Source organism: Mixophyes fleayi, chromosome 5 (assembly GCF_038048845.1).
Source record: "Mixophyes fleayi isolate aMixFle1 chromosome 5, aMixFle1.hap1, whole genome shotgun sequence".
Lineage (NCBI taxonomy): Eukaryota > Metazoa > Chordata > Amphibia > Anura > Limnodynastidae > Mixophyes > Mixophyes fleayi.
The window spans coordinates 123,206,744-123,230,970 of NC_134406.1; the positions used below are offsets into that span (position 1 = coordinate 123,206,744).

At 45.3% G+C, this 24,227-nt stretch overlaps 1 protein-coding gene across 3 annotated transcripts in view; it reads left to right on the plus strand.

The window, feature by feature from the left end:
• The window catches only part of MOCOS (molybdenum cofactor sulfurase), a 720,810-nt gene that overhangs the window by 315,411 nt on the left and 381,172 nt on the right, over window positions 1-24,227 (plus strand). For all 3 annotated transcript variants that reach the window (XM_075212790.1, XM_075212791.1, XM_075212792.1), the window contains exon 5: window positions 16,417-16,493. In XM_075212790.1, coding sequence (XP_075068891.1) covers window positions 16,417-16,493 — 77 coding nt within the window. The remainder of the gene's footprint in view (window positions 1-16,416; window positions 16,494-24,227) is intronic.

Here is a 24,227-nt window from a genome sequence, read left to right on the forward strand (position 1 = left end):
TTCACTCGGGAGATTTCCGCACCATCTTCCTTTTCAGAAATCAGGAATCCAAGTTTCCTTCTCAATGCCGAATAGGTATTTTCTCTTAGCAAGTTGTTTCTAGCTACCAGGTCATGCAAGAAACCTTGGGTCCTCTTTTTAAATAGCTCCCACCACTCTGACCTACTCCAACCTGCCTCCAAAAGTGTCTCTTGGGATTCAAAGAAGTCCCTAAAGGACTGTCTTATCACCTCTTCCTCTAGGAGCTTAGAGTTCAGGCACCAAAGGCCCCTACCTTTCTGAAGAGTCCCTGAAGCATTCAAGGATACACTAAGGTAAACGTGATCAGAGAACTTTACCAGCTTTAGCTCTGGAACCAAAGTTTTCGAGCTCTCCTTAACAAAAAACCTATCTATCCTAGACCTCCAGCTACCTCTATAATAAGTGGAACCCGTGAGGTCTGGAGAATGTTGAATATGCACATCCACCAGACCCGCCTGCCTCGTCATACTAACTAGAAAAATGGAGTCATAGCCCAGAGAAGTCCTTGAACTTCCCTGTCTTTGGTCCTAATAATAGTGTTAAAGTCACCACCAAAGACTATCTGCTGTGCCAAAAAAAGATATGGCTTTATCTCCCGGAAAAGACACTTCCTCCACTGTCTCTTAGCCTCATGCAGGTCAGCTAAGCGACCTATTCTGGTCTCTTGCAAAAATAAAAAATCAGCCTCAACCGTGCTGAAAAAGGCCATGTAGCGAGCACGTTTGGACAATACAGATGCCACATTAATGGTGGCAAACTTTATAGGTTGGGAAGCCATCCTTCTGAGTTATAGAAAGTAGGACCCTGCTTACTTCTTCTTTACGTGTTTGGAATCCTCGTCTGAGGAACCCCATCTTTTCACACTTACCCAAGGTGGAATGTTATCATTTCTAACAACATCCTCCCCTTCACCCACCAACTCACCCACAGGAGCCATAACCAACCCCTGGTACCACATTATTACCCACTCCCAACTTGATTTTTACAGAAACCAGGTTAGTACCGAACATAGATGGAGACATTTGAGAAGTTCCAGGATCCGGGAGAGGGGGAACCAAGGGAATGGAGGGGCCAAAGGGACTTCCACTGTAGGAACTAACAAACTAGGGTCAACCTTAGAAGAAATGGGACTCTGGGAACTAGTGGATTCAAGGGCAGGTGAACAAAGAGGAAGGGAATAGGGACCAGTATTATTAAACAAAGCTAATTCTAGCTTTGGGGTCTGTCAATGCTTTAAGTAGATCTCTCCCTGGTTTACTGAATCCACCACTCTGTTCTTTCTCTTATCCTTTGGTTTAATATAAAAGACTTTTGTATCACAAGGGACTATGGACTTTTGCTTCTTTTTACGTTTGTTTATCTTGGGTTTCAGAACTAATCTACCATCTTTTTCCCTAATGACCTCCCCTTCTGATTGTTCATCACTGGAGAATACGAAGAACCTGTTAGCCAGTACCAGCTCCTCCCTAGCAGCCCTACCTGTGCTTTTTTTCTTCCACCTCTTTTATTGCACAACAAACTGTTCCCCCTCCTGCACCTTAGGTTGCTGATTTACCAATGGAACCGGATTAGGCATAGAAAGCACAGGACCAGGTGCTTCAGATCGATCTATCTATCACCATCTCAACCTGCTCCGCAACCCAAACCAGTTCACTGTCCGAGACCTCATTATGGAAAGCCTGGGGACACTGGCTAAAAGGGTGGCCTTCCAAACCACACAGATGCCCACAATGGTCACACTTAAGCTAGGTACACACTACATGGTTTTCGTCCAATAATCGGCTCAATCAGCCGACATACAACCGCTCGTTCAAAAGTCGGGTCAGTGTGTGTAGTGACACGATGGTCGAAAGTCTGCCCAAATGGACGATTGTCGCCTCATTTGGTTGGTCGTACCATTTAATATTTTCGATCCAATCTCCTTTCCGTTGTGTAGTGTGTATAAACTTCCGTTCGATCGACGACAATCCTCCGATACTTCCTCGACCTGGGGGGCGTGTGTATGTAAATTTTTGATATCTGTTTTGTGTAGATGTATATTGCACCTGTCTGGCTGCACACCATTACACTTGTATAAAGCACGTGTGTTATTACCCTTTGCGTCTATGTTGGCAATGTATTCATATTTACCCTTTATAAACTTTAACCTCCATAAACTATTAAAGTTATATTAACCTTTATTAACTTATGTTTGTGAAATACCCAGAATAAACCATACAGTGTTCATGCAACATTTTTATTGCAGGAAAAAAAAGTACAAAATTTTTTACACACACAGCTGTCTGAAAGATCCGCATGAGACGTGAGCGCGCCCATGCCAATCAGAGCCCAGAGTACTGCAGAGTATTATTTTTAGTATTTAGTATTTTAAAGGTGCTACTGGTTTGTGGCAGAACAGGTCTTGATGTCGCTTGGGTTTCTATTCCCTTTGATTTCTTTATCTACGAAACAAGGAAATAAAAAAATGTTTACCATTTAACTTCTATATCTGTAATTTATATTTAACGACAGAAACACTCTCATTTTCTCACCTTGTACACTGCTCAAGATCAGTTTATGTTTTGGTCCCTGTGGCGAAATCGCAATAATAGCCGGCTTAACCTCCATACATTCTGGAAAACAGCCACCATTTTGGTTATTATATTGGTACAGGTATGTTGCCAAAGCATTTAGCTATCTACACATGTTCACTGAAATACCTTTGTGTCGAACTTCTTTTATATATTTTCCAATTTTTCCTTGTTTGCTAACAGGTGTAACATTAGTGGTATCAGTGGTATCTAAACAGGCCTTCTCACCGTTAATTCTTCGTTCTGACATAAAAAAATTAGTTTACAAATTAGGCGTTTACATTGCTTTATGTGACACTACAATGAAATAAAGTCCTTCAAGCAGGTACACTACATGTGCTACTTGTTAGGAACCCCGCTAGCCAGCACAACACAACCCGGAGTCTACTCTACCAGTCAGGTATTCACTGGAGCCCCTGATGGTGGGGACAGACTGGGCTGCAGACTGGCAGAGGGTCATGAAGTGTGCACCGGCTAGGGAGAACCCAAGCAGCGGAGTGGAGTCCAAGCAGAGGTCAGAGGCCGGCAGCAGACAACGGTATCAGGGAATAAGCTGAGGTCAGAGGTCACAAGCAGACAGGGAGGTAAGAATTCAAGCCAAAGGTCAGGGTCACGAGATACACAAGCGGGGTCCAAATTCAAGCCAAGGGTCATACACGGGTAAGCAGTAACAGGGTCCAATAGACAGGAACAAGCAGGGAGCAGGCTAGCAGACTGGATACAGAACTATAACCAGCAGTGAGGCTGCAAACCTCACTGCCTAAAATACTAGTGGCCACCAATCAGAGCCTAGCTCTGAATCACACACACACCCTGCCTGATTAATGTATCAGGCGTTAATCAGCCCACAGGCTTGTTAAATCAAGCCCCAGGATGTTTAAGTACAACATACTATCTTCTGCACATGCGCGCCCGGCTTCCTCCGTTGCCAGGACGTAGCGCAGGGCACAGAGCTTCCGACCGTTGCCTTGGCAACGGTCAGCCAGGATCCGGAAGTGACGCCCCGGTCGTCATGGCGACGGCTGGGACATCAGAGGAAGGTAATGAGTGTCGCACAGTACCCCCCCTTAAAGAGGGGTCAAAGAACCCCGACACCCAGGTTTCTTAGGGAATTTTTTAAAAAATTCCTTAAAATGTTTAGCAGCATGAAGTCGTCTTTGTGGAATCCACGACCGCTCTTCCAACCCACGATTTCTCCATTGGACTAGAAAGTGCACCTGCCCCTGCACTCTCTTAGAATCGAGGATCTTATGAATGATATATTTGTTTGTGTTCCGTACAGAAAAATTTGAAGACTGGAACTGATTCGGGTATAACACAGGTTTAAGCAGAGAACAATGGAAGGTGTTGGGGATCCTCAAGGAACCAGGGATTTTCAATCTGAATGCTACAGCATTAATCTTCTTGATAATGAGGAAAGGACCGATGAATTTAGGGCCTAGTTTTTTGCAAGGCTGTCTGAGCCTCATATTGCGTGTAGACAGCCACACTTTCTGGCCCACTTTGAGGGAGCAGGTGGTACGGTGGCGGTCCGAAAAAAAATTAGCAAAAAATGAGGCTTGTCTCAATGATGACTGTACTTTTCTCCAGATAACTTTGAGATCCCTGGCCGTGGAACGAATTTCCGGAATACCAGCGGACTTGAGAGAGTATAAGGAATTAGATCTGGGGTGAAAACCAAAATTGCAGTAAAATGGAGAGGTTTTGGTAGATGAGTGACATGAATTATTATACGCAAATTCTGCCCAGGGTAACAGAGAAGACCAGTTATCATGAAATTCCGAGGTGTAACATCGTAGGAACTGTTCTAAGGACTGGTTAACCCTTTCGGTTTGCCCATTCGACTGAGGATGGTAAGCAGACGAGACGCTTATCTTGATCCCAAGAACTGTACAAAAAGATTTCCAGAATTGTGCCACGAATTGGGAACCGCGGTCGGAAACAATGTCAGTAGGAAGTCCATGAAGCCGGAATATATGCTGGATGAACAGAATGGCCAGATCTCAAGCACCAGGGAGCCTGGGTAGTGGTATAAAATGTGACATCTTGCTGAAGCAGTCAACTACCACCCAGATGGTGTTGTGACCTGCAGAGAGTGGCAGGTCAACTATAAAGTCCATAGACAAGTGTGTCCAAGGTTTTGCAGGGATAGACAATGGAAGCAACTGACCTACAGGACGACTCCTGAGAACCTTACACCTAGCACAACCCTCACAAGAGAGGACATAACTCTTGACATCAGCGGGCAACGATGGCCACCAGACAGTACGGGAGAGGATCTCCAAAGTCTTCTGTATTCCAGGATGTCCAGCAGTCTTACTATCATGTGCCTCAGCCAGGACTGCTTTCCTTAAATGAACAGGAACGAATAAGCATCCTACCGGAGTGTTATCAGGAGCTAACCTTTGAAATCTTTGCAGGGTGCAGCTCAGGTCTTGGGTTAACCCAGCATGGATCATGGAAGTGGAAATGATGGGTTCAGGACTAGTAACTGGAACATGATGTGCCAGGAAGCTTCTGGACAGAGCATCTGCTCGGACATTCTTAGAACCTGGATGGTAGGTAATCACAAAGTTAAAACGGGTGAAGAACAGCGACCAACGAGCCTGTCTGGGGTTCAGGCGTTTGGCCGACTGTATGTATTGTAGATTCTTGTGATCAGTTATAACAGAGATCTGATGTGTAGCGCCTTCTAGCCAATGTCGCCACTCCTCAAAGGCCCATTTGATTGCCAATAGCTCCCGGTTACCCACATCACAGTTGGCTTCTGCTGAGGAAAACTGACGGGAGAAGTAGGCACACGGATGTAGGCGGTGAGTATGGGAATCTTTTTGAGACAAGATGGCACCAGCACCGACGTCGGAGGCATCAACTTCAAGAACAAACGGTAATTCAGAATCTGGATGTCTAAGGACCTGAGCTGATACAAACACTTTCTTTAAAGTCTCAAACGCGGTTATTGCCTGGGGTGGCTAGTTCGTTGGATCCATTCCTTTGCGAGTCAAGGTGACAATAGGAGCCACAATCTCAGCAAAATCGCAAATGAATCTTCTATAGTAATTGGCGAAGCCCAAGAACCTCTGCACCGCCTTGAGATTATTTGGTTGTACCCAATCCAGGATAGCTTGGACCTTGGTTGGGTCCATGGAGAATCCCTCAGAGGAGATTACATAACCTAAGAAAGATACTTTCTGCACCTCAAATTCACATTTTTCTATTTTAGCGTAGAGGTGGTGTTCTCGCAATTTCTGTAGAACTTGTCTAACATGGCCCTGATGTACAGTTAAGGATTTGGAGTATATGAGGATGTCGTCCAAATAGACGACCACGAAATGACCCAGGAACTCCCGTAGCATCTCATTAATCAGATCTTGGAACACCGCAGGCGCGTTACTAAGACAAAACGGCATGACCAGATATTCATAGTGGCCCGAAAGTGTATTAAATGCCGTCTTCCACTCATCTCCTTCTCTGATCCGGATGAGGTTATATGCACCTCGAAGATCGATTTTGGTGAAAACCGTTGCACCTCTTAATTGGTCGAATAATATGGAGATTAGAGGAAGTGGGTAGGTGTTTTTGACTGTGATGAGGTTCAATCCTCTGTAGTCAATACAGGGTCTTAGTCCTCCGTCTTTTTTAGACACAAAAAAACATCCAGCTCCTACCGGAGATTTGGATGGCCTGATGAAGCCTTTCTCCAAATTCTCCTCAATATAATCCTGCATGGACTTGGTCTCGGGGCCCGAGAGAGAATACAAGCGTCCCTTGGGTAACTTGATGCCAGGTATGAGGTCGATGGCACAGTCGAAGTCACGGTGAGGTAGCAAAGTATCCGCAGCTCTCTTGGAAAACACGTCCCAGAAGTCGTGGTATTGTGAGGGAAGTTGCTCCGGAATAGACTGGACGATTTGCAGAGGCAGGGTCAAGCAAGACTGTGAACAATACGAGCTCCACTGAACGATTTCTCCTCTCTCCCAATCCACAACAGGGTTGTGACGAGAAAGCCAGGGATGACCCAGGACCAACGGAACCGATGAGCAATCAATAAGAAGAAAGGTTATGGACTCTGAATGAGGTGCTCCAATGTTCAAGTATAAAGGCGGAGTCTCCCACTCAACCTTACCTCCAAGCAATGGATTCCCATCTAAGCCACAGACGGTAATAGCGGATTTGAGTCTTACAGGCGGAATACCAGCAGTGCGGGCGAACCCGATATCAAGGAAATTGCCCGCAGCTCCACTATCAATGAAGGCCGATAAGGCCACGGAACTGGCACCAAAAGTGACTTGTGCGGGAATCAGGACAGCATTCTTTTGGGAAACAACTTGCAGGCCTAAGTGTATCTTTCCCAGAGATGCTCCTTTCTCAGGTTTGTAAGGGCAAGAGCAGGAGAAGTGGCCTTTCTTCCCACAATAAAGGCATAGTCCTTGTGACCGTCTCCTGTTTCTTTCGTCAGGAGATAGGTGAAGCGGCCCTGAGGACATAGGCTTCTCAACATCCGTGAGAGCGGGAACAATTGCAGATGAGCAGGAAGATGCCTCCTTCTCTGTTCTCCTCTCCTTGATTCTTCTGTCAATTTTAATAGCAAGTTGCATAAGGCTCTCCAACGAGTCAGGGGAAGGATACTGCACAAGTGAATCCTTATCTCCTCTGATAGTCCTAGGCGAAACTGACTGCATAATGCTGGGTCGTTCCACTCACAGTCAAGCGACCATCTGCGGAAATCAGCGCAGTATTCTTCTGCAGAACGTTGAGCTTGCTTTAAAACCCGTAGATGAGCCTCAGCAGAGGCAACTCGATCTGGATCATCATAAATGAGGCCTAGTGCATTAAAGAAGGCTTCCAACGATTGCATGATAGGGCTCGACTGTGGTAGGGTGAAAGCCCAGGACTGGGGGTCACCCTGCAGGAGGGAGATGACAATTCCCACTCTCTGCTGTTCTGAACCAGAAGACCGAGGTTTCAGCCGAAAGTAGAGTTTGCAGCTTTCTTTAAAATTCCGGAACAGGGCTCTATTTCCGGAGAACCGGTCCGGCAAATTTAACTTGGGTTCATCAACTGAACCAGAACTGAGCAGTGTAGTCCGGGGGACCCCGTCTGGGGAGGACAAATGCTGGGACAGTTTCCGGATCATCTGATAGAGAGTCTCAATATGACCCGCCAGGGCTTGAAGAGGAGACGATTTGGTTCCGCTTTCTTCCATACCAACTTCATCTCCGAAACGTTTAGGCCGGTTATAATGTTAGGAACCCCGCTAGCTGGCACAACACAACCCGGAGTCTACTCTACCAGTCAGGTATTCACTGGAGCCCCTGATGGTGGGGACAGACTGGACTGCAGACTGGCAGAGGGTCGTGAAGTGTGCACCGGCTAGGGAGAACCCAAGCAGTGGAGTGGAGTCCAAGCAGAGGTCAGAGGCCGGCAGCAGACAACGGTATCAAGGAATAAGCTGAGGTCAGAGGTCACAAGCAGACAGGGAGGTAAGAATTCAAGCCAAAGGTCAGGGTCACGAGATACACAAGCGGGGTCCAAATTCAAGCCAAGGGTCATACACGGGTAAGCAGTAAGAGGGTCCAATAGACAGGAACAAGCAGGGAGCAGGCTAGCAGACTGGATACAGAACTATAACCGGCAGTGAGGCTGCAAACCTCACTGCCTAAAATACTAGTGGCCACCAAACAGAGCCTAGCTCCGAATCACACACACCCCCTGCCTGATTAATGTATCAGGCGTTAATCAGCCCACAGGCTTGTTAAATCAAGCCCCAGGATGTTTAAGTACAACATACTATCTTCTGCGCATGCGCGCCCGGCTTCCTCCGTTGCCGGGACGCAGCGCAGGGCACAGAGCTTCCGACCGTTGCCTTGGCAACGGTCAGCCAGGATCCGGAAGTGACGCCCCGGTCGCCAGAGTAAGGTAATGAGTGTCGCGGCGGTGCTAACACTACTGACCTTTTTTATTGTCGTTGTCGTCCTGGTCCAGTACTTTGACCATCATCTCCACCTCTCTTGGGTTCATTGTATTTGCTCTTTGCTCTTCTTGAGCATCTCCATCCCCCACCTTAACTTTTTTTGCCATTTTTTGGCCCTTCCAGCACCATCTCTGACTCTGTCTCCGTCTCCATAGCTCCATAGCTGCAACCCCCACTGACACCTTGTCCTCACACGCAACCCCCACTGACACCTTCTCCTCAACCTTAACACCCACTGACACTTTCTCACTCGCCATCTTCTCACGCTCCTAGGTGCCAAGCAGGTTCCTCTGTCATTTTATACACTCAGACGTGGGCGTTCATTTCTGCTGTGGACCAATCAGCGATGATGCACGCCGAGAATGGAGCATTCCATTACATACGAAGGGATTTTATTATTAGGGAATATTCATTGCATTGCACTTTAGCAGTTAAATGTTTTTCTAAATTTTATGTATGTTACTAAACTTCTATTTTATATGAATGAATGAAGAGACAGTGTTGCCTTCTCTTTTTATGCAGCTTTGGGTGTTAACTATAGTGAAAGCTCTGCCCCTTTAGGCTAATATCTTTGGTATTTTGTTACATCACCCGCAAATGATGCTTCAGTGTGTACGAAATTAAAATCATTGCTCACGACAAAATGGCTGTAAAAAGTCACTAAAGGGACGTCCGACCTTCCCTTTATCGTCCTAAACAAGGCTAGTGTGTTTGCAGTCCATGGACCGAGCAATCGGACCATCGATCGCATGTAAAATCGCTCGGCATAAAAAGTTGGTGAACATTTCTGTAGTGTGTACCTAACTTAAGTCTCCGTACAGTTCATGCTAAGGTGACGAATGTACCCACAGCGATGGCACATCCTAGGCTGGCCAGGATAGAAAAATTTAATGCGATCTTGGCCAATAAAGGCCGAGGATGGAATATGCGCAGTGCCAGCCTCCGTGCTCTATAGTTTCACTGTGGCAGACCACCCGCCACCCCAGACATGACGGTTCGGGTCCGGAATTTTTACCAAAGATTTTTAAATATCTGCATACCTCTTTAACCAAAAATTCAAATCTGCAACAGGTATGGATTCATTTCTCACTAATATAGTGATTTTAACCCTTTCTTGTCTGGTAATCGATACTGCCCTAATATTACCCCAGGGATCAGAATCTTTACAATTCGGCCACTTAAGCCAAAAAGCTTGTAACCCATGGTATGTTTGAAAGCTAACATCGTATTCTGGAGACCCCGTGGGGTGTTTACAAGCAAAGAGGTCTTCTGCTCTGAACCCAAAACTATCAAATAAAGAATCCAGAAACTCAGGTCTCGCTGGTGGAGGTGAATCTTTACACATAAACCTTAACTGCACCACATTTTTTCTTTTAAAAGGTTGGCCAGACCCCACAACTGGTTGGGGACCAACTACCCTCCCTCCTGCCTGACCTGTCACAACACTAGCATAAGTAGATATAGTAGGTGTAGAAATTGGAGGTACAACATTCTTATCCTTATCCTGCTTTGCTGATCTCACCACAGGTAATTTAATACCAGAACCTTCAGCAGCATTACTCTTTTGAATTAATTGTTTATTTTTGTCATCCATACCTTTAAATGAAGACATATTTGGCATGCTCTTGGCTGCGGTTTCTTTGGCAACTATAGCCACACGGGACCTCTCCAAGACTTTAATGGGACCGAAAACAGAATCTACAATAACTGTTTGTGTTTCTGACAAAGTGGTTTTATCTAATAAACATTCTTTACCTGGGGCTGACTGCGCGGACATTATTTTAGATTTTGACACATTACTGCCAACCGGAAGTGATGTATCGGAGGAACCGGAAATAGTCGCTCCGTCCCGAGACCCACAGCTAACGGAACACTGCTTTTTCCAGATGCACACTACACACCACTCCCCGTTACCATTGGTTCCTCCATCAACATTGCACCACAACACGCCCCTGCACCATCTGCCCAGCCAGGTTCATCGCACACCGGATGTCCCACCATTGCGACAGAGGTCTGGGCACATGGAGCTGATCCAGCTGCGTCTTTAGTCGCTGAACCTGCAACCCCCCCTCCTTACTGCCAGCTGCCTGCTCAACTGTCATTGGTACGTCTCCCTCCAGAGCTCTGATAGAATCATATAACGTATTTACATTAGTGTCCTCTGTTATCACAGTCGGCATGTTTAGTGGTAAAGACACCGATGTTTCAAGCTGTGAAGTAGTCACACACACCACAGCATCTAAAGTTTTCTCTAATGAACTTATGTGGTCAAATTTGCTTGCTAGAGACAGCTCCATTACCTCTATTTCTTTTGTGTATAGCACTCTATCTGTGCTATATACGCAGTTCCTTTTCTTTTTTTTCAGTCTGATCTGACGACGTAACTTAGACACCTCCTGCTCCAGTTGATGAATCTCCTCTTTCAAAAGTGCAGGATTTGCACTACTGGATTCAGAAACAGATTATTCCATGTCTATGGCAACTTTTGGACACTGCGGCCATTTAGTAGTTTAAAGGGGTAGAAACCGGTAGACTCCTGCGGTCCCTCCCGCTAAGCAAACAGAAGGTGTGGCAGGTAGCGTTCCCAGTCCCCCCTCTGAAGTTACAAATGCCTGTAGCATGTGCTTCAGAGTGCCATTGAACCCCTCGCACAGTCCGTTAGTCTGGGGGTGGTAGGGAGTAGTACGGAGTTGCTGCACTACGCACTTTGCCCAGAGACACAGGACCAGTTCACTCATGAACTGTGTCCCTTGATCGGTTAGGATCTCACTAGGGAACACTACCCTGCTAAATACTCCTAGCAGCGCGTCCGCTAACTTTTCTGCAGTTATGAAGGACAGAGCTACAGCCTCTGGATACCAAGTAGCGTAGTCCACCACGGTGAGGATGTATCTCTTCCCCAATCTACTGGACAGAGGCAGGGGACCTACTTTGTCCACAGCCACTCGCTGAAAAGGTTCCCCAATTATTGGCAAGGACCTGAGGGGAGCACGAGCACTGGGGTGCCCGAGACACTGACACATATCACAGGACTTACAGTAGGCCCAGACGTCATCCGACATTCCAGGCCAAAAAAAGTTCTGTGTCAGACGCTTCAGTGTTCTGTCTCTGCCCTGGTGTCCCGCCATAGGGATTTCATGGGCAGCTGACATCAGTTGCGCACGACAGACCCGTGGTAACACCAGTTAAACTTGTTCCCAGACTGGTCTATCCCCATTTACCTTCCTAGTTACACGGTACAACAACCCTTTACGCAAGGTCACACTCCCCACCTCCATCGCTGGAAGGTTGTCACCAGCCTGACGCCTCATGCCTTCCAGTGAGGGATCAGAGAGCTGCGCTGCCCTGAACTCTTCCCTGCGGCCCTCACTATCGTCTAAGTCAGGATATGCTGCTGGGGGGTCTATGTTGAGGTGACTAGGGTCAGTCAAAGTGGGGTCAGTCAAATGGAGGTCACTGTGGTGAGCTATACTCACCGCCGGAGCTGGCATACTGCTAGGGACAGGAGCATCACTGGGCACCCCCCACAATATCAGTTTTGCAAGTGACAACATCCTCTGCGTTGCTAGGGGACGTAGTCTTTCCAGATGCAAATGGCTGGCTGTTTCCTGAAGAAATAGCAGATGTGGTCTTTTCCTCTGGACTGGCTGAGGCTGTGGTTGCATGTGATGGCTGTTTTCTAGCAGCTGTGATCGTTTCCTCTGGGCTGGGTTGTGCAGGTGTAAATCCTGAAGACTGTAATTTAGCAGCTTGGCTCCAGATAATAGAGCTGAGAAATGCGGTCACAATTCCACCCCCAACATCGTTGCCCAAAATCACATCAGTTGGGAGGCCATCCATAATGGCAACATCTCGCAACTCTTGGCCATCTCCCCAGTCCAGATGCACCCTTGCTACCGGCACTTCTTTCTCCAGTCCATCTGCCACGGTAGCTTAGGCAGTGCAATCCTGCAATACTGCAGCAGGATCAATAATATGGGGACTCACAACAGTAATTGAGACCCCTGAGTCTCTCAGTCCTTCACCCTACAGGGGTCCCACTTGGACTGGCTGCAGGTTTCTCCACATGTTTTTGGGGGGTCTTTTGGACACACAGGTGACTCTCTCTGCTGAGTCACCTTCAGACACCTCACACTCCATTGGGCTGGCAGGGGTGGAAACAGTCTCTAATGGCTCACCTTTACCAGTTAAGCAAGTCAGCCGAGCCCCAGGTCTCGGATTAGGGGCACGAGTCTGGGGTGCTGGGGCTGTGGGACAGTCCATCCTTAAATGACCGGTTTTCCTGCAGCTGTAGCACTTCCTCTCCATCCTGGGCTCCGATGGTCTCTGATAATTTCCAGGGACATGGCGGGGCGGTGGCTGGCGAGTAGAAACCGAAGGGCTAGGTCCTTGCTTTTGGGGGTGAGTAGAAGAGGGGTGTCCCCCTGTTTGTACAGTCCTTTGGGGTTGGCTGTTAAGCTGGCGCTTCTGCCAGTGTGGCCTCACTGCCACATACTGATCCGCCTACTCTGCCGCTTTTTCCAGGGTTGCTGAGCTTCGGTCCAGTACCTACTCCTTCACTTCCGCAAATTAAGTCCCCTAATTCCTCCCAGGATTTGGCGTCAGATCCATTAATCCATCTTATTGCCACTTGCCGCAACTGGTTGGCAAATTCCTCATGGCTGATATGGGTGCTTTTAGCCAAGTCCCGAAACTTCTGCCAGTAGGTCTCCGGGGTAATAACATAGCCCTTAAGGAGGGCCCGTATTACCACGTCATAGTCCGCACAGTCCTCTGGGGCCACTCCGTGATAAGCTTCCACTGCACGACCTTGTAGCGTGGGAACCAGATTCTTTACCCACTCCTGTTTTGGCAAGTTATGGAGGCTACAAGACATTTCAAACACCTGCAAAGGTCCATCAATATCTCCAACAGTGTCATCAAATTTGGTAAAGTGAAATCCGGGGGCAACAGATGACTGTTCACGGGCTGCTGCAGGAGGCGGTGCCGACTGATTGCCCCACAACTTGATGATAAGCAACCGTTCCACCTCAGTTGTTTTGTCTCCCAGCGACCCCAGCTGCTGCATTAGTACAGAAAAGTTACCCTCATCACGCTGTTGAACTTGCATCACTGGTTCACTCTGTGGGAGGAGACTATTGCTGGAAACAGGTGGTGTGCTCTGGGATGTTACTGCAGGTACCTCTAGGTGTGAAGTTAATGTCTCCTCCAGGTCACTGTCAGCTTCCTCATCTGCTGACCCTTACTGCACATCCCAGGCTCTCTGCGCCTTTTTCATTTCGCTCCTTGTCGCTGTGTAAGGAATTTCTAGCTTCTTTGTTTGGAACAGTATCTCAAGGTCCGCCTTGGACATTTAACTGTACTTTGACACTCTGTGTGTTCTCCTGGCTGCAGTTATTCCTCTCCCGAATAACTCGGCTCTCCTGACTGGTGCACGGAAAGCCACCTGCAGTTATCCCGCCGCTTGCCACCAGAAATCTGTGATAGGAAGGACCGCCTATGCCACCCTGTCTGTTGCTGCTGGGAACCGGTCGGGCTTACTTTTCCTCCACTCCCTTTCATAGTCCCAAGTCCACCTGCCGCAGTAGGAGGGGCTTACAATGCTGCCACCACTGGACTCCTTACCGGCATCCCGTACTGGGTTTCTTCTGGGTAACTGACGCTGCAAGTGTATCCCATTAATGGCGTACCTGGGTTGGTACTCCTGACCTCTTACTATGGATCAGGGTTGCTGTGGATGGATACCCTCTGGCCAGGGCTGCAGGGTAGCAGGCAGAGCGGTGGTACCGGAAAAGCTGGGTCCAAGCCTCAGAAACAGCCGAGAACGGATTAGACTTTGGTTCTAATCTGTAGGTCACAGTATTTTTAGCATGGAAGATATTTTCAAGCAGGTCTTAGAAGCAAATGACGTTCATTGGCAGACACACTGATTGGAGGTACCAGTGCTTAGGTCAGATGAAATCAGTAGAACAATTTTTCAATACAAGCCAGTGCTTTTTATACAGTTTGGACACAGCCTCAAAGGGTTAGCCAGCACTCTTGAAGTCTGAGCTATTTTCAGAATCAGGATGTCATGTATTTGCACAAATATCGATCTACATGCATTGCAAAGCTAACAATATTTACGCTTATCTGTGATATCTTAAAAATCTTGCTGTGATTTCCTGCATCTTATTTCAGAGCCAGGAAGTCTACTAGCAAATCAAAAGGTCTAATTATCATGAATTTAGCATGAGACCTTTCTTCCAACAACTGCAGAATACACATTTAAAAAGAAAGCTACAAACCCCAAACAAGTAATTTCCCCACATCACGATACACAAAAGACTTTCTAAATAAAGGCTCATTGTATCAGATATATACATCTGAAATAAGGCATTTCCTTTAGCGAGGTTAAAACAAATAAAACAAATTTTCTACACTGGTCTCAGAAATAACTATTTCCTATATCAAAATATAAACAATATATAAAATAAGTGCATTGGCTGAAAAGAAGAGCGTGAGCAGAGTTTGGGTATTGTACGGGGTCCAGGGTTAGGTGAGATGTCACCAGTAGCCATGAAAAGGAGCAGGGTGAGGACATGTGAGGAGGATTTGTGGGTATGAGGTTTATTTCTATTTATAAAGACTGGTGAGTGTGGCAGGTGCAAGAGACAAACAGTTCATGTGTTCAGACTAGTGAGGAGGGAAATAGTGAAGGGGAAATCATAATAGGCGAAGTAGAAATAGCATGATGAAGAAAGAAGAGGAGTTTGAAGAGAAGTGTGGTGACAGTGAATAGGAGAGAGTGCAAATTGAGTAGGTGCATGGTGGAGAGATGTGAATGAATGTGTATTAGCTGGGGTAACAAGGAACAATTAATCAAAATGTGCAGAGCAATGAAAGAGGGGAAAGATACCCCCTGGCAGGGGTGAATGTAGTAGGCAGTATCTGTAGCTCTGACATGATGAAATCCAGGATACTGACAGTTGAGTTCAGAGGGTCCAACAGACAAACAGAGGTGGCACCAGCAATCACAACTGAGCTCAGTGGGCAGCTCTACAGATGTTGAAACCACAATGACAATTGAGCTCCGTGGGTCGCACAACTGAACAGAGATGGTAGTTCAGTAGATCCTAAAACAGCCTTGTTGTCTTTATGAAGTCAATCCTCGGAACTGCTGTGACGTTTGCCAGTATTCAGAACTATCCAATGCTTTATATTTGTGAGAATAAAAAAAGTGGGAGCTTTGGCAAAGAGCTGAGACAATGTACAGTTTTCTCCAACTGCCATCCACATGACAATATATGTATACAATGCCCATATATGTATATAAAACAAAAAGACAGTTGTTGTCAGCGCTTATCCTTAACACTGCATATCAGTGTGTATCTAGCAAAATGAAAACATGAGGTATTAGTTCATATTTTGATCAATACATTTAAGCCTGCATCTCAGCATCAAGGTCATCTCATTATATGCAGGTCCTACACTGACCTATACACTTCTCACACCATTAAAATGCTGTTTAAATCAGATGCACTCACCTCCCAGTTATAGAGGCTTACATCTAGCAAGGGCTGGCTTGTAAGCCACACCCAAATAAGCCTTAAATAGGCTCCTTCAGTGGGATTATAAACCCATGAATTTGGATTCTTATTTTGCTGCTTTGTAAATGACCCTTAGGGGTAGATTTATCAAACCTTCTGAAAATAAGAATGTACTAGATAAATCATAGCTAGAATCTGATTTGTTACTCTCTTTTTTATCATTGCACCAAATCAGTATCATTCATCTGATTTAAAGGTTTGAGTTTAAAAAATAAACAAAAAAGTCATATGTTGAAAGTACTTTTATTGCATTTTCTTTCAGATTTGAAGATGGTACTGTGTCATTCTTGGATATTATTGCACTTAAGCACGGATTTGATGCTTTGCAGAAGCTCACTGGTAAGTACAGATGTCAACTAAAGCATATGTAATATACACGTGAAAGTATCTATGAGAGGTCATTCAATTCAAAATGACAGCTTTCTAGATATCATAAATATTGACAATTCTGAAATAATGTTACGGACAGGGTATCTGAGGTTCCTGACCCCCGTTTTCTTATTCCATATATACTTTGCTAAATTCTTTTGTATCTTGTACACCAAAATTTGAAAGTTAGATATAATCAATTTTTGCATAGTTTGCTAAATGTCACTAGTTCCTGAGAGTCCCAGGTTTTATATTTTTGCCCCTGGACATTTTCATATTTTCAATATTGGCCAATTGACAGATAATCCTGTTTATTGTTAGATTCGTATAATGCCATTTATTCTTATCCTCTGGGCTTTATACATTAACATTTATTGAAAAGAAGTGCAAAGTCAAGAATTACTTTCTAATCAGATGACACGATGAAAACTGAAGTCTAATACTTTACATAAACGAGCATGGGTCACCAGGCACTTTCATTGTCATTTAGCCAGAATGAATTTGACATTTCTCCTTCTGTCAGGCAAGGCAGTGGTCTGTCTAAAAGTTATACTTGCTTTTGAAAGGAACACGTAAGTGACTAGACCCTTCTGGGAAATAAGTGTTGGTAATACTTGGTATTGGTGTTTCTCGTTACTGTAGTGATGCTGAGTCCCAGCAGTCCAGCAGAAGACATAACTTTCAAATGGTCTTGCCAATGAAGAGGACCCCAATCTGTTCCTATTGAGATTGGTGGCCCATATTTTTCTGGGAGTGTCTGTATGTCAGCCCTGTGTCAGTTTTGCTATTCACATAGCCCGAGATTACCCACTGTTTTGGCTCCCCAGAGTCCGTGGATGTTTTGATAGAAAAATGGGAGCAACCACTTGACATACAATAGGGATTAGTCCTGCTAGATGATATTAAGTCCAGATGTTAATTCTTTAGTTTCTTTTTCCCTAAAACATGACTGAGTAAAAGTGTCCAAAAGATTAGCGGTCGGTTCTGGCAGGAAGCTGTACAATATCAGCATGTATTAAACAAAACACAAATGATTAATTGTGCTGGATACCTCACTTTCATCACACACTGTCTCATGCCCCCTACTACGGCAACTGGTGTACTAGCCTAGGGCAGCTGGAACCCTTAGCAGCTCCCACTCAGAACAGTCAATTTATTTATAATCTCTTATATTTAAGCTCATGACCCTACATGCCCCTGTTCATCTTTCTTTGCAAATTGTCCTTCTTTTTTACGTAATGTCTGAGTCTGGATAAACTCCCTCATTGGCTCCCAGCAGCATCTTAAGTTCCATCTTTGTCCATCTGAAATATTAATTGGGAGATATATATTATCTGGGAAAAGTATGCATGAATTTTCTAGATCTCATAGGATATTGCTCAGCATGACATTCAATCAGCCATGATGAATGTCATGAGACAAGAAAATATGACTTGGTGAACTACTATGACAATGTTATGTACTGACCGTTAAAATGCTTAATGGCTGATAACCTTTCCTTACCCTATACTCTTACCATTTAACTATAACCATAAATAAAACACAGACAACTTAAATGTGGCGAAAGCAAAGGAAATTTATTGTAAGGTATGGTGGTGGAGAAAGAGAGCAGTCAGAGTCAACTTCCGCCAGGCAAACCAGGATGCCCCAGTATTTACCATGGGACATCTGCAAATGGGGGACAACCACTCACCCCAAGGTGCACATATCTACCTCAATGGGACCAAGGCCTCGGACACTACAGAAGCCTCCCCCTTTCTAGGCTAACGGAAACAACCACAAGCCAACCCGCTCGGGAGGTACTTGGACCAAGACTAATAGCCCATTCCATTGAAAAAAGGTTGGTTAAGTGTGCCCGCTACCATAATGTGCCCTTACCACTGTCCGTCGACTGTACTGTGATTTCCGGTCACGCCCGGATCCTTAAGAGCCGAGGCCCGCCACCACACCTACAAAACTTCCGCTACGCCCCTATAAACATCCCCTATAAACAAACACATGCATTCCTCATTCAAAAGAACATCATCAGACCGATAAAGACCTGGGGGTAAATGTATTAATGTCCGGATTCTTCAACTCCGGCGAGATCGGCGTCTTCAGCGCTTAAATTTAAAGCGGCGCTGCCTTGTAAAGTTTCCCTTTACAAGGCAGCGCCGCTTTAAATTTAAGCGCTGAAGACGCCGATCTCGCCAGAGTTAAAGAATCCGGACATTGATACATTTACCCCCTTGATTCTGAAAACGGATAAATGGATGCTCAATTCGTACTCCCCCTAACGAGCGAGTAAAATGAGAAATCACCTTTTTCTGTACCTCATCAGCCACTCTGCCTTCCTTGAAGTATCGCCAAGTCAACCTAGGCACTATATCCGACCAGCATATAATAAGGTCAGGGCAGGAGGTACGGACTCAAGCCAACTCAGACTGAATTGCAAAAATCAGATCCACAGACATACCTATACCAAAGTCATTTCCTCCAAGATGAACGACCAACACATGAGGCACACCACGTTTTGCAAACTTGCCTACCAAAAGCTTCCTAAAACCTGTCCACCTTAAACCCCTCTGACCAATCCACTGAACCACCACCGACCCCGGAATAGCTGATGTATCCCCTGCTGCCCTATGCAATGCAGCCCAATGCACATACGAGTGTCCCAACACCCAGATCAGTTGCGGGGTCTTGTGTTCTGTAAGAGGCAGTGAAAAACAAACATAAACGTTAGCAACATCATACCAAAAGCAGCTAGAATGGAAAAAGAAAAGAAAGCCAGCAAAAGAACCAGAATGGGCCATAGACTTTATAATGCACAACCATAACAGGTGAATCAGCAGTCCACCACACAAGAAGTACACATTCTCACAAGTAGAAGAAGGAAACAAAGAGGGGAGCCGAAACACAAGCGAAAGTAAAACCATAAACCTCGTGGAGCCAAGAGCCAATCAGGCCCCACTTTTGAGGAAAAAAATGGACAAATCCCTTTGTGCCCTGCTTCCAAACAGCCGAAGCCCTGTGAATCCGCAGCAGCTTAAGTTCAGGAGAGCAGAAAAATCAAGAAGGAAGAGAGGGTCGAACATAACATTTATAAACATCCATTTTTCACCTGCCTAGTTCCTTTATGGCAGGCTCTGACGTCCCCGCCACCACAGCAGATGTAGCAGCCCCAATGCGGAATGAATGCGTGCCAAACTAAGTAAAAATTCAGACCCACAGCCGTCAAAGTGCATTTAAACACCACAGAAAATTGGTAGCTGGTGAGAGGGGAACCATCACCATGCACCAACCAAGGGAGAGCCCCATTCGATCTCAGTGAAGCAAATTGACTGACACAATAGGGCATACAGAGCAACCATCCCTTGGGACCATTGTAATCTAGCGCCCCCGCCCCAACTGGTCAGATTTAGATTTTCTCAGCTTACAACAAACCGAGCTGCTAGATAATGCCACGTGCTGCCCAAGCATGCCTGACAGGGGGGAAGACCTAGAGGAAGCGACTAGCTCGCTCACCCACACAGCGCCAAAGTATAGCATTTTGCCGCGTGAAACAAAGCAACATCGTAGCTGTCCCGATCTCCACACGGGATAGTGGCCAGCAGACTGCCTAACACAGAGTTACTAATAGTCCTTCTCTGATCCGGAGGCACTGGTCGCTCTCTTGCCCAACCCCTGAGAGCCTTGGAAATCAAGAAACTTTTCGTATAGTCTGTCATCCTTTTCGTATAGTTTCATCCTAGCAAAAAACGATATCCCTGCCAATGTCCCTACCATAGACGCTCTAGACCTGCCTGATTGATAACCTGCCCAGACAAAAGCAAGCATGTATACAAAACAAAAAGACAGTTGTCAGCGCTTATCCTTCACAATGCATATGTGTGTGTCTAGCAAAATGAAAACATGAGGTATTAGTTCTTATTTTGATCAAAAGATTTAAGCCTGCATTCCAACGTCAAGGGAACCTCATTATATGCAGGTCCTACACTGGTTTTGTTTCAAAATATTGCCTTTTTGTCATAGCAGCTGTCCATTAAGCCTATTTAAGGCACATTTGGGTGTAGCTCACAAGCCAGCCCTTGCTAGATGTATACCTATCCCCTATACCTGGGAGGTGAGTGCATCTGATTTTAACTGCATTTTAATGGTGTTTAAAGCATATAGGTCAGTGTAGGACCTGCATATAATGAGGTTCCCTTGATGTTGGGATGCAGGGGGGCGTGCCCGCGCAGATACATCAGTGTAAAAAGGAACTGAAGCATTCAAAGAATGCACAGGACGCCGCACATCCCATAGGGAGGCATCTATCCACATAGTATAGAGTAATAAAGGGGCGCAGTATCCAATAAAATATCAATATACACTTGAACATAAATGAAATAAAATTTATTATGTGACATTAAGTTGTACTAATGCTTGTACACATCAAAACAAACTGACCAAACGCCCACCCGGGTGGGAGAAAGAATGACTAACAGTTCAGTATCAGTGATACATTAGTCAAATGACCTTAATTGGTATGTTGCAACAAATTAGTATTAAACATATACACTGTGGTCCGGACCACATAAATACGGCCATATGATTACTAAGATATATTTTATCACAACAATGCATAGACAAAGCGAATGGAGGTTCCCAAACTGTATCGAGTAGACTCCTTTTGATTATACGGGCTCCTCGTTCATGATAAAACTTGCACAGGCTCTTATAGATATTGTTTAAGGCACAAATAATTGCGCTAGCTTAGCTAGCTATAGTCCCAATCCGATTAACACACCCATGTGTATAACATGACACCCAATCATTGGTGTAGTAGGGTAAATCCATTGAGACACCTTAGTGTCTAGATGAATCTGTAAGTATCAACCAAATTGAATGATGTATTATAAAAAATGAGCCTTATAAATTAGAACCTGGTTCAGCGGTACTCAAATACATATGGACTTCCGTTTCAGGAAGAAGCCGTTCGTGTTGGCTTGAATTCTCTGGCGTGATATAAACAGAATTTGCCAATTAAATAGTCAAAAGCATGTCACTGTGGACACATATAACTTAGCTTTGTTGACTCGTTCAGACGCCACAATCGTTGTATGTTAGTATTCAGAAAATAATCCAAACAGTCTCTCAGACGTTACCCCGGGGTAGAGAGGGCGGAGTTAGTCAGCTGATGTGAAATGTGGCCAATTCTGACGCGTTTCTCCGTGAGTGTCACGGTTTCATCAGAGGAATGATGTTCCTACAGTTGCCACAAACTATTTAAAACCAATGAACAGGTCATGTGACGACCTGCAACCAATTAAAATGTGATCCCGATCATCATATTTAATTAGAAGCAATATAGCAATAAAATAGAAACTTGAGCTACATAGTCTACTAAAGACAGCCAGTAGGGCTGTATAATACCACAATCTAAATAACATATTATGATAATAAATTATTTTTCCAATCCTTTGTTGAGCAGGGTTATCCAACCATAGTGCTACAACGGGCCCTTGAAGAGGTAAAAGATATTGAGAGAATTAATTTGTTTGATCAATCGAATATGATAAAGAGAAAAGACAAAAATATGGAAAGAGAGGAGAGATCTTTAGTATTTATTACACAGCATAATAGTTATGCACGTCAGATACAACATATCATCAACACGAATGGCTTCTTCCTGAAACGGAAGTCTATATGTATTTGAGTACCGCTGAACCAGGTTCTAATTTATAAGGCTCATTTTTTATAATACATCATTCAATTTGGTTGATACTTACAGAATCATCTAGACACTAAGGTGTCTCAACGGATTTACCTTACTACACCAACGATTGGGTGTCATGTTATACACATGGGTGTGTTAATCGGATCGGGACTATAGCTAGCTAAGCTAGCACAATTATTTGTGCCTTAAACAAGAGCTATAAGAGCCTGTGCAAGTTTTATCATGAACGAGGAGCCCGTATAATCACAAGGAGTCTACTCGATACAGTTTGGGAACCTCCATTCGCTTTGTCTATACATTGTTGTGATACAATATATCTTGGTAATCATATGGCCGCATTTATGTTGTCCGGACCACAGTGTATATGTTTAATACTAATTTGTTGCAACATACCAATTAAGGTCATTTGACTAATGTATCACTGATATTGAACTGTTAGTCATTCTTTCTCCCACCCGGGTGGGCGTTTGGTCAGTTTGTTTTAATGTGTACAAGCATTAGTACAACTTAATGTCACATAATAAATTTTATTTCATTTAAGTTCAAGTGTATATTGATATTTTATTGGATACTGCGCCCCTTTATTACTCTATATCTTTGGTTTATATTGATAGACGCAGGTATCTATCACTTAGGGAGCTGCGATCCAATATTATACATTATTTTTATGATCTCTAGCGCCCAACAATAATTGTGTATATCCACATAGTAACCCTCCTCCAACTGGAAACCCATAAAAGGAAAAGAATCCGGATGAAGAGGCAACAAACGAAAAGCCGGTTCAACGTCGACTTTCCCCAGCAATGCCCCTTCGACAAATCCCTGTACCATGTCAAGGGCTGACTCAAAGGACTGGTACGTGACCCTACATAATTTCTCCGGGATCGCGTTGTTCACCGAAGAACTTTGGGGAAATGAGAGGTGCAGAATGAGTCTAAATTTCCCCACCACCTTCTTAGGAACCACCCCTACTGGGGACACAACCAAGTCCCAGTACAGCGGGTTTCGAAAAGGCCCACTCATGTGCCCCAGGACCACTTCTCTATGGACTTTCGCTAACAACACCTCTGGGAACAAACTGGCCAATTTCAAATTCCCCCTTTACCCGACTGAACCGGCCCCTGGATAGGAACCCGAAACCCATAACTAAAACCTTCTCTCAAAAACTCTGCCTCATACATGCACGGATAGCGACTAAGCCATTGGCTCATGCTAACCAAATTAATCGGCGATCTTCCCTTCCCCAATGCCAGTGCCGGGCTGGCTACTTGCGCCACCTCTTTTATCCTGCTTGTCACATGCCTTCGCTGGGTGCCCTTCCCCACACTTAATGCTTGCGTAAGTAAATCTACATCCCTGTCCGTGAGGGTAACTTGATCGGTTGAACAGGTAGCAGCTTGCTGAGAAAGGGCCGCCTATTCGCCCTGGCTGTCACCGCCACGTTGAGGCCGCAGCCCCTGCCCCCCAACCGTCCTGGGACACTTTCAGCCATGTTTCCACATCCTTATTCCAGAGCATCAGGCTGGAGTGCCCGTCATATTTCTCCCTAAAAACCTCTTCATAAGCCAGCCAAACCCCGGGGCGGGAGGACACGTACATCTTGTGCAGATATTTTAACATGTCCATCCATTCTCCCGGGTATGTTTCTAAGTAACAGACGGCAAACAGATATGCGCCAAACAGCTAGTTCTTATAGGACTTGTAACTGACTTCGCCCACACCTACCCGGGCCATCGCCGCTGACTTTGATTTCTTGCCCTGCTTGGACACAACAAACATATCGACAATCCGCCCCCTATTGATCTTACTCTGGACTGACCTCCTGACCCCCTGAAATATGACTGTGCTCGCGCAGCGCACCATTTCATCCCCTATGAGCCTGGAACCCTCGAACTGCCCATACCTACCCACTGCAGCGTGCTCGGCCAAGCGCTTCACTAACCGTTGAGGACTACCTTGTGATTCTGAAGATGACATGCTAGAACTATTGCTACCAGACCACA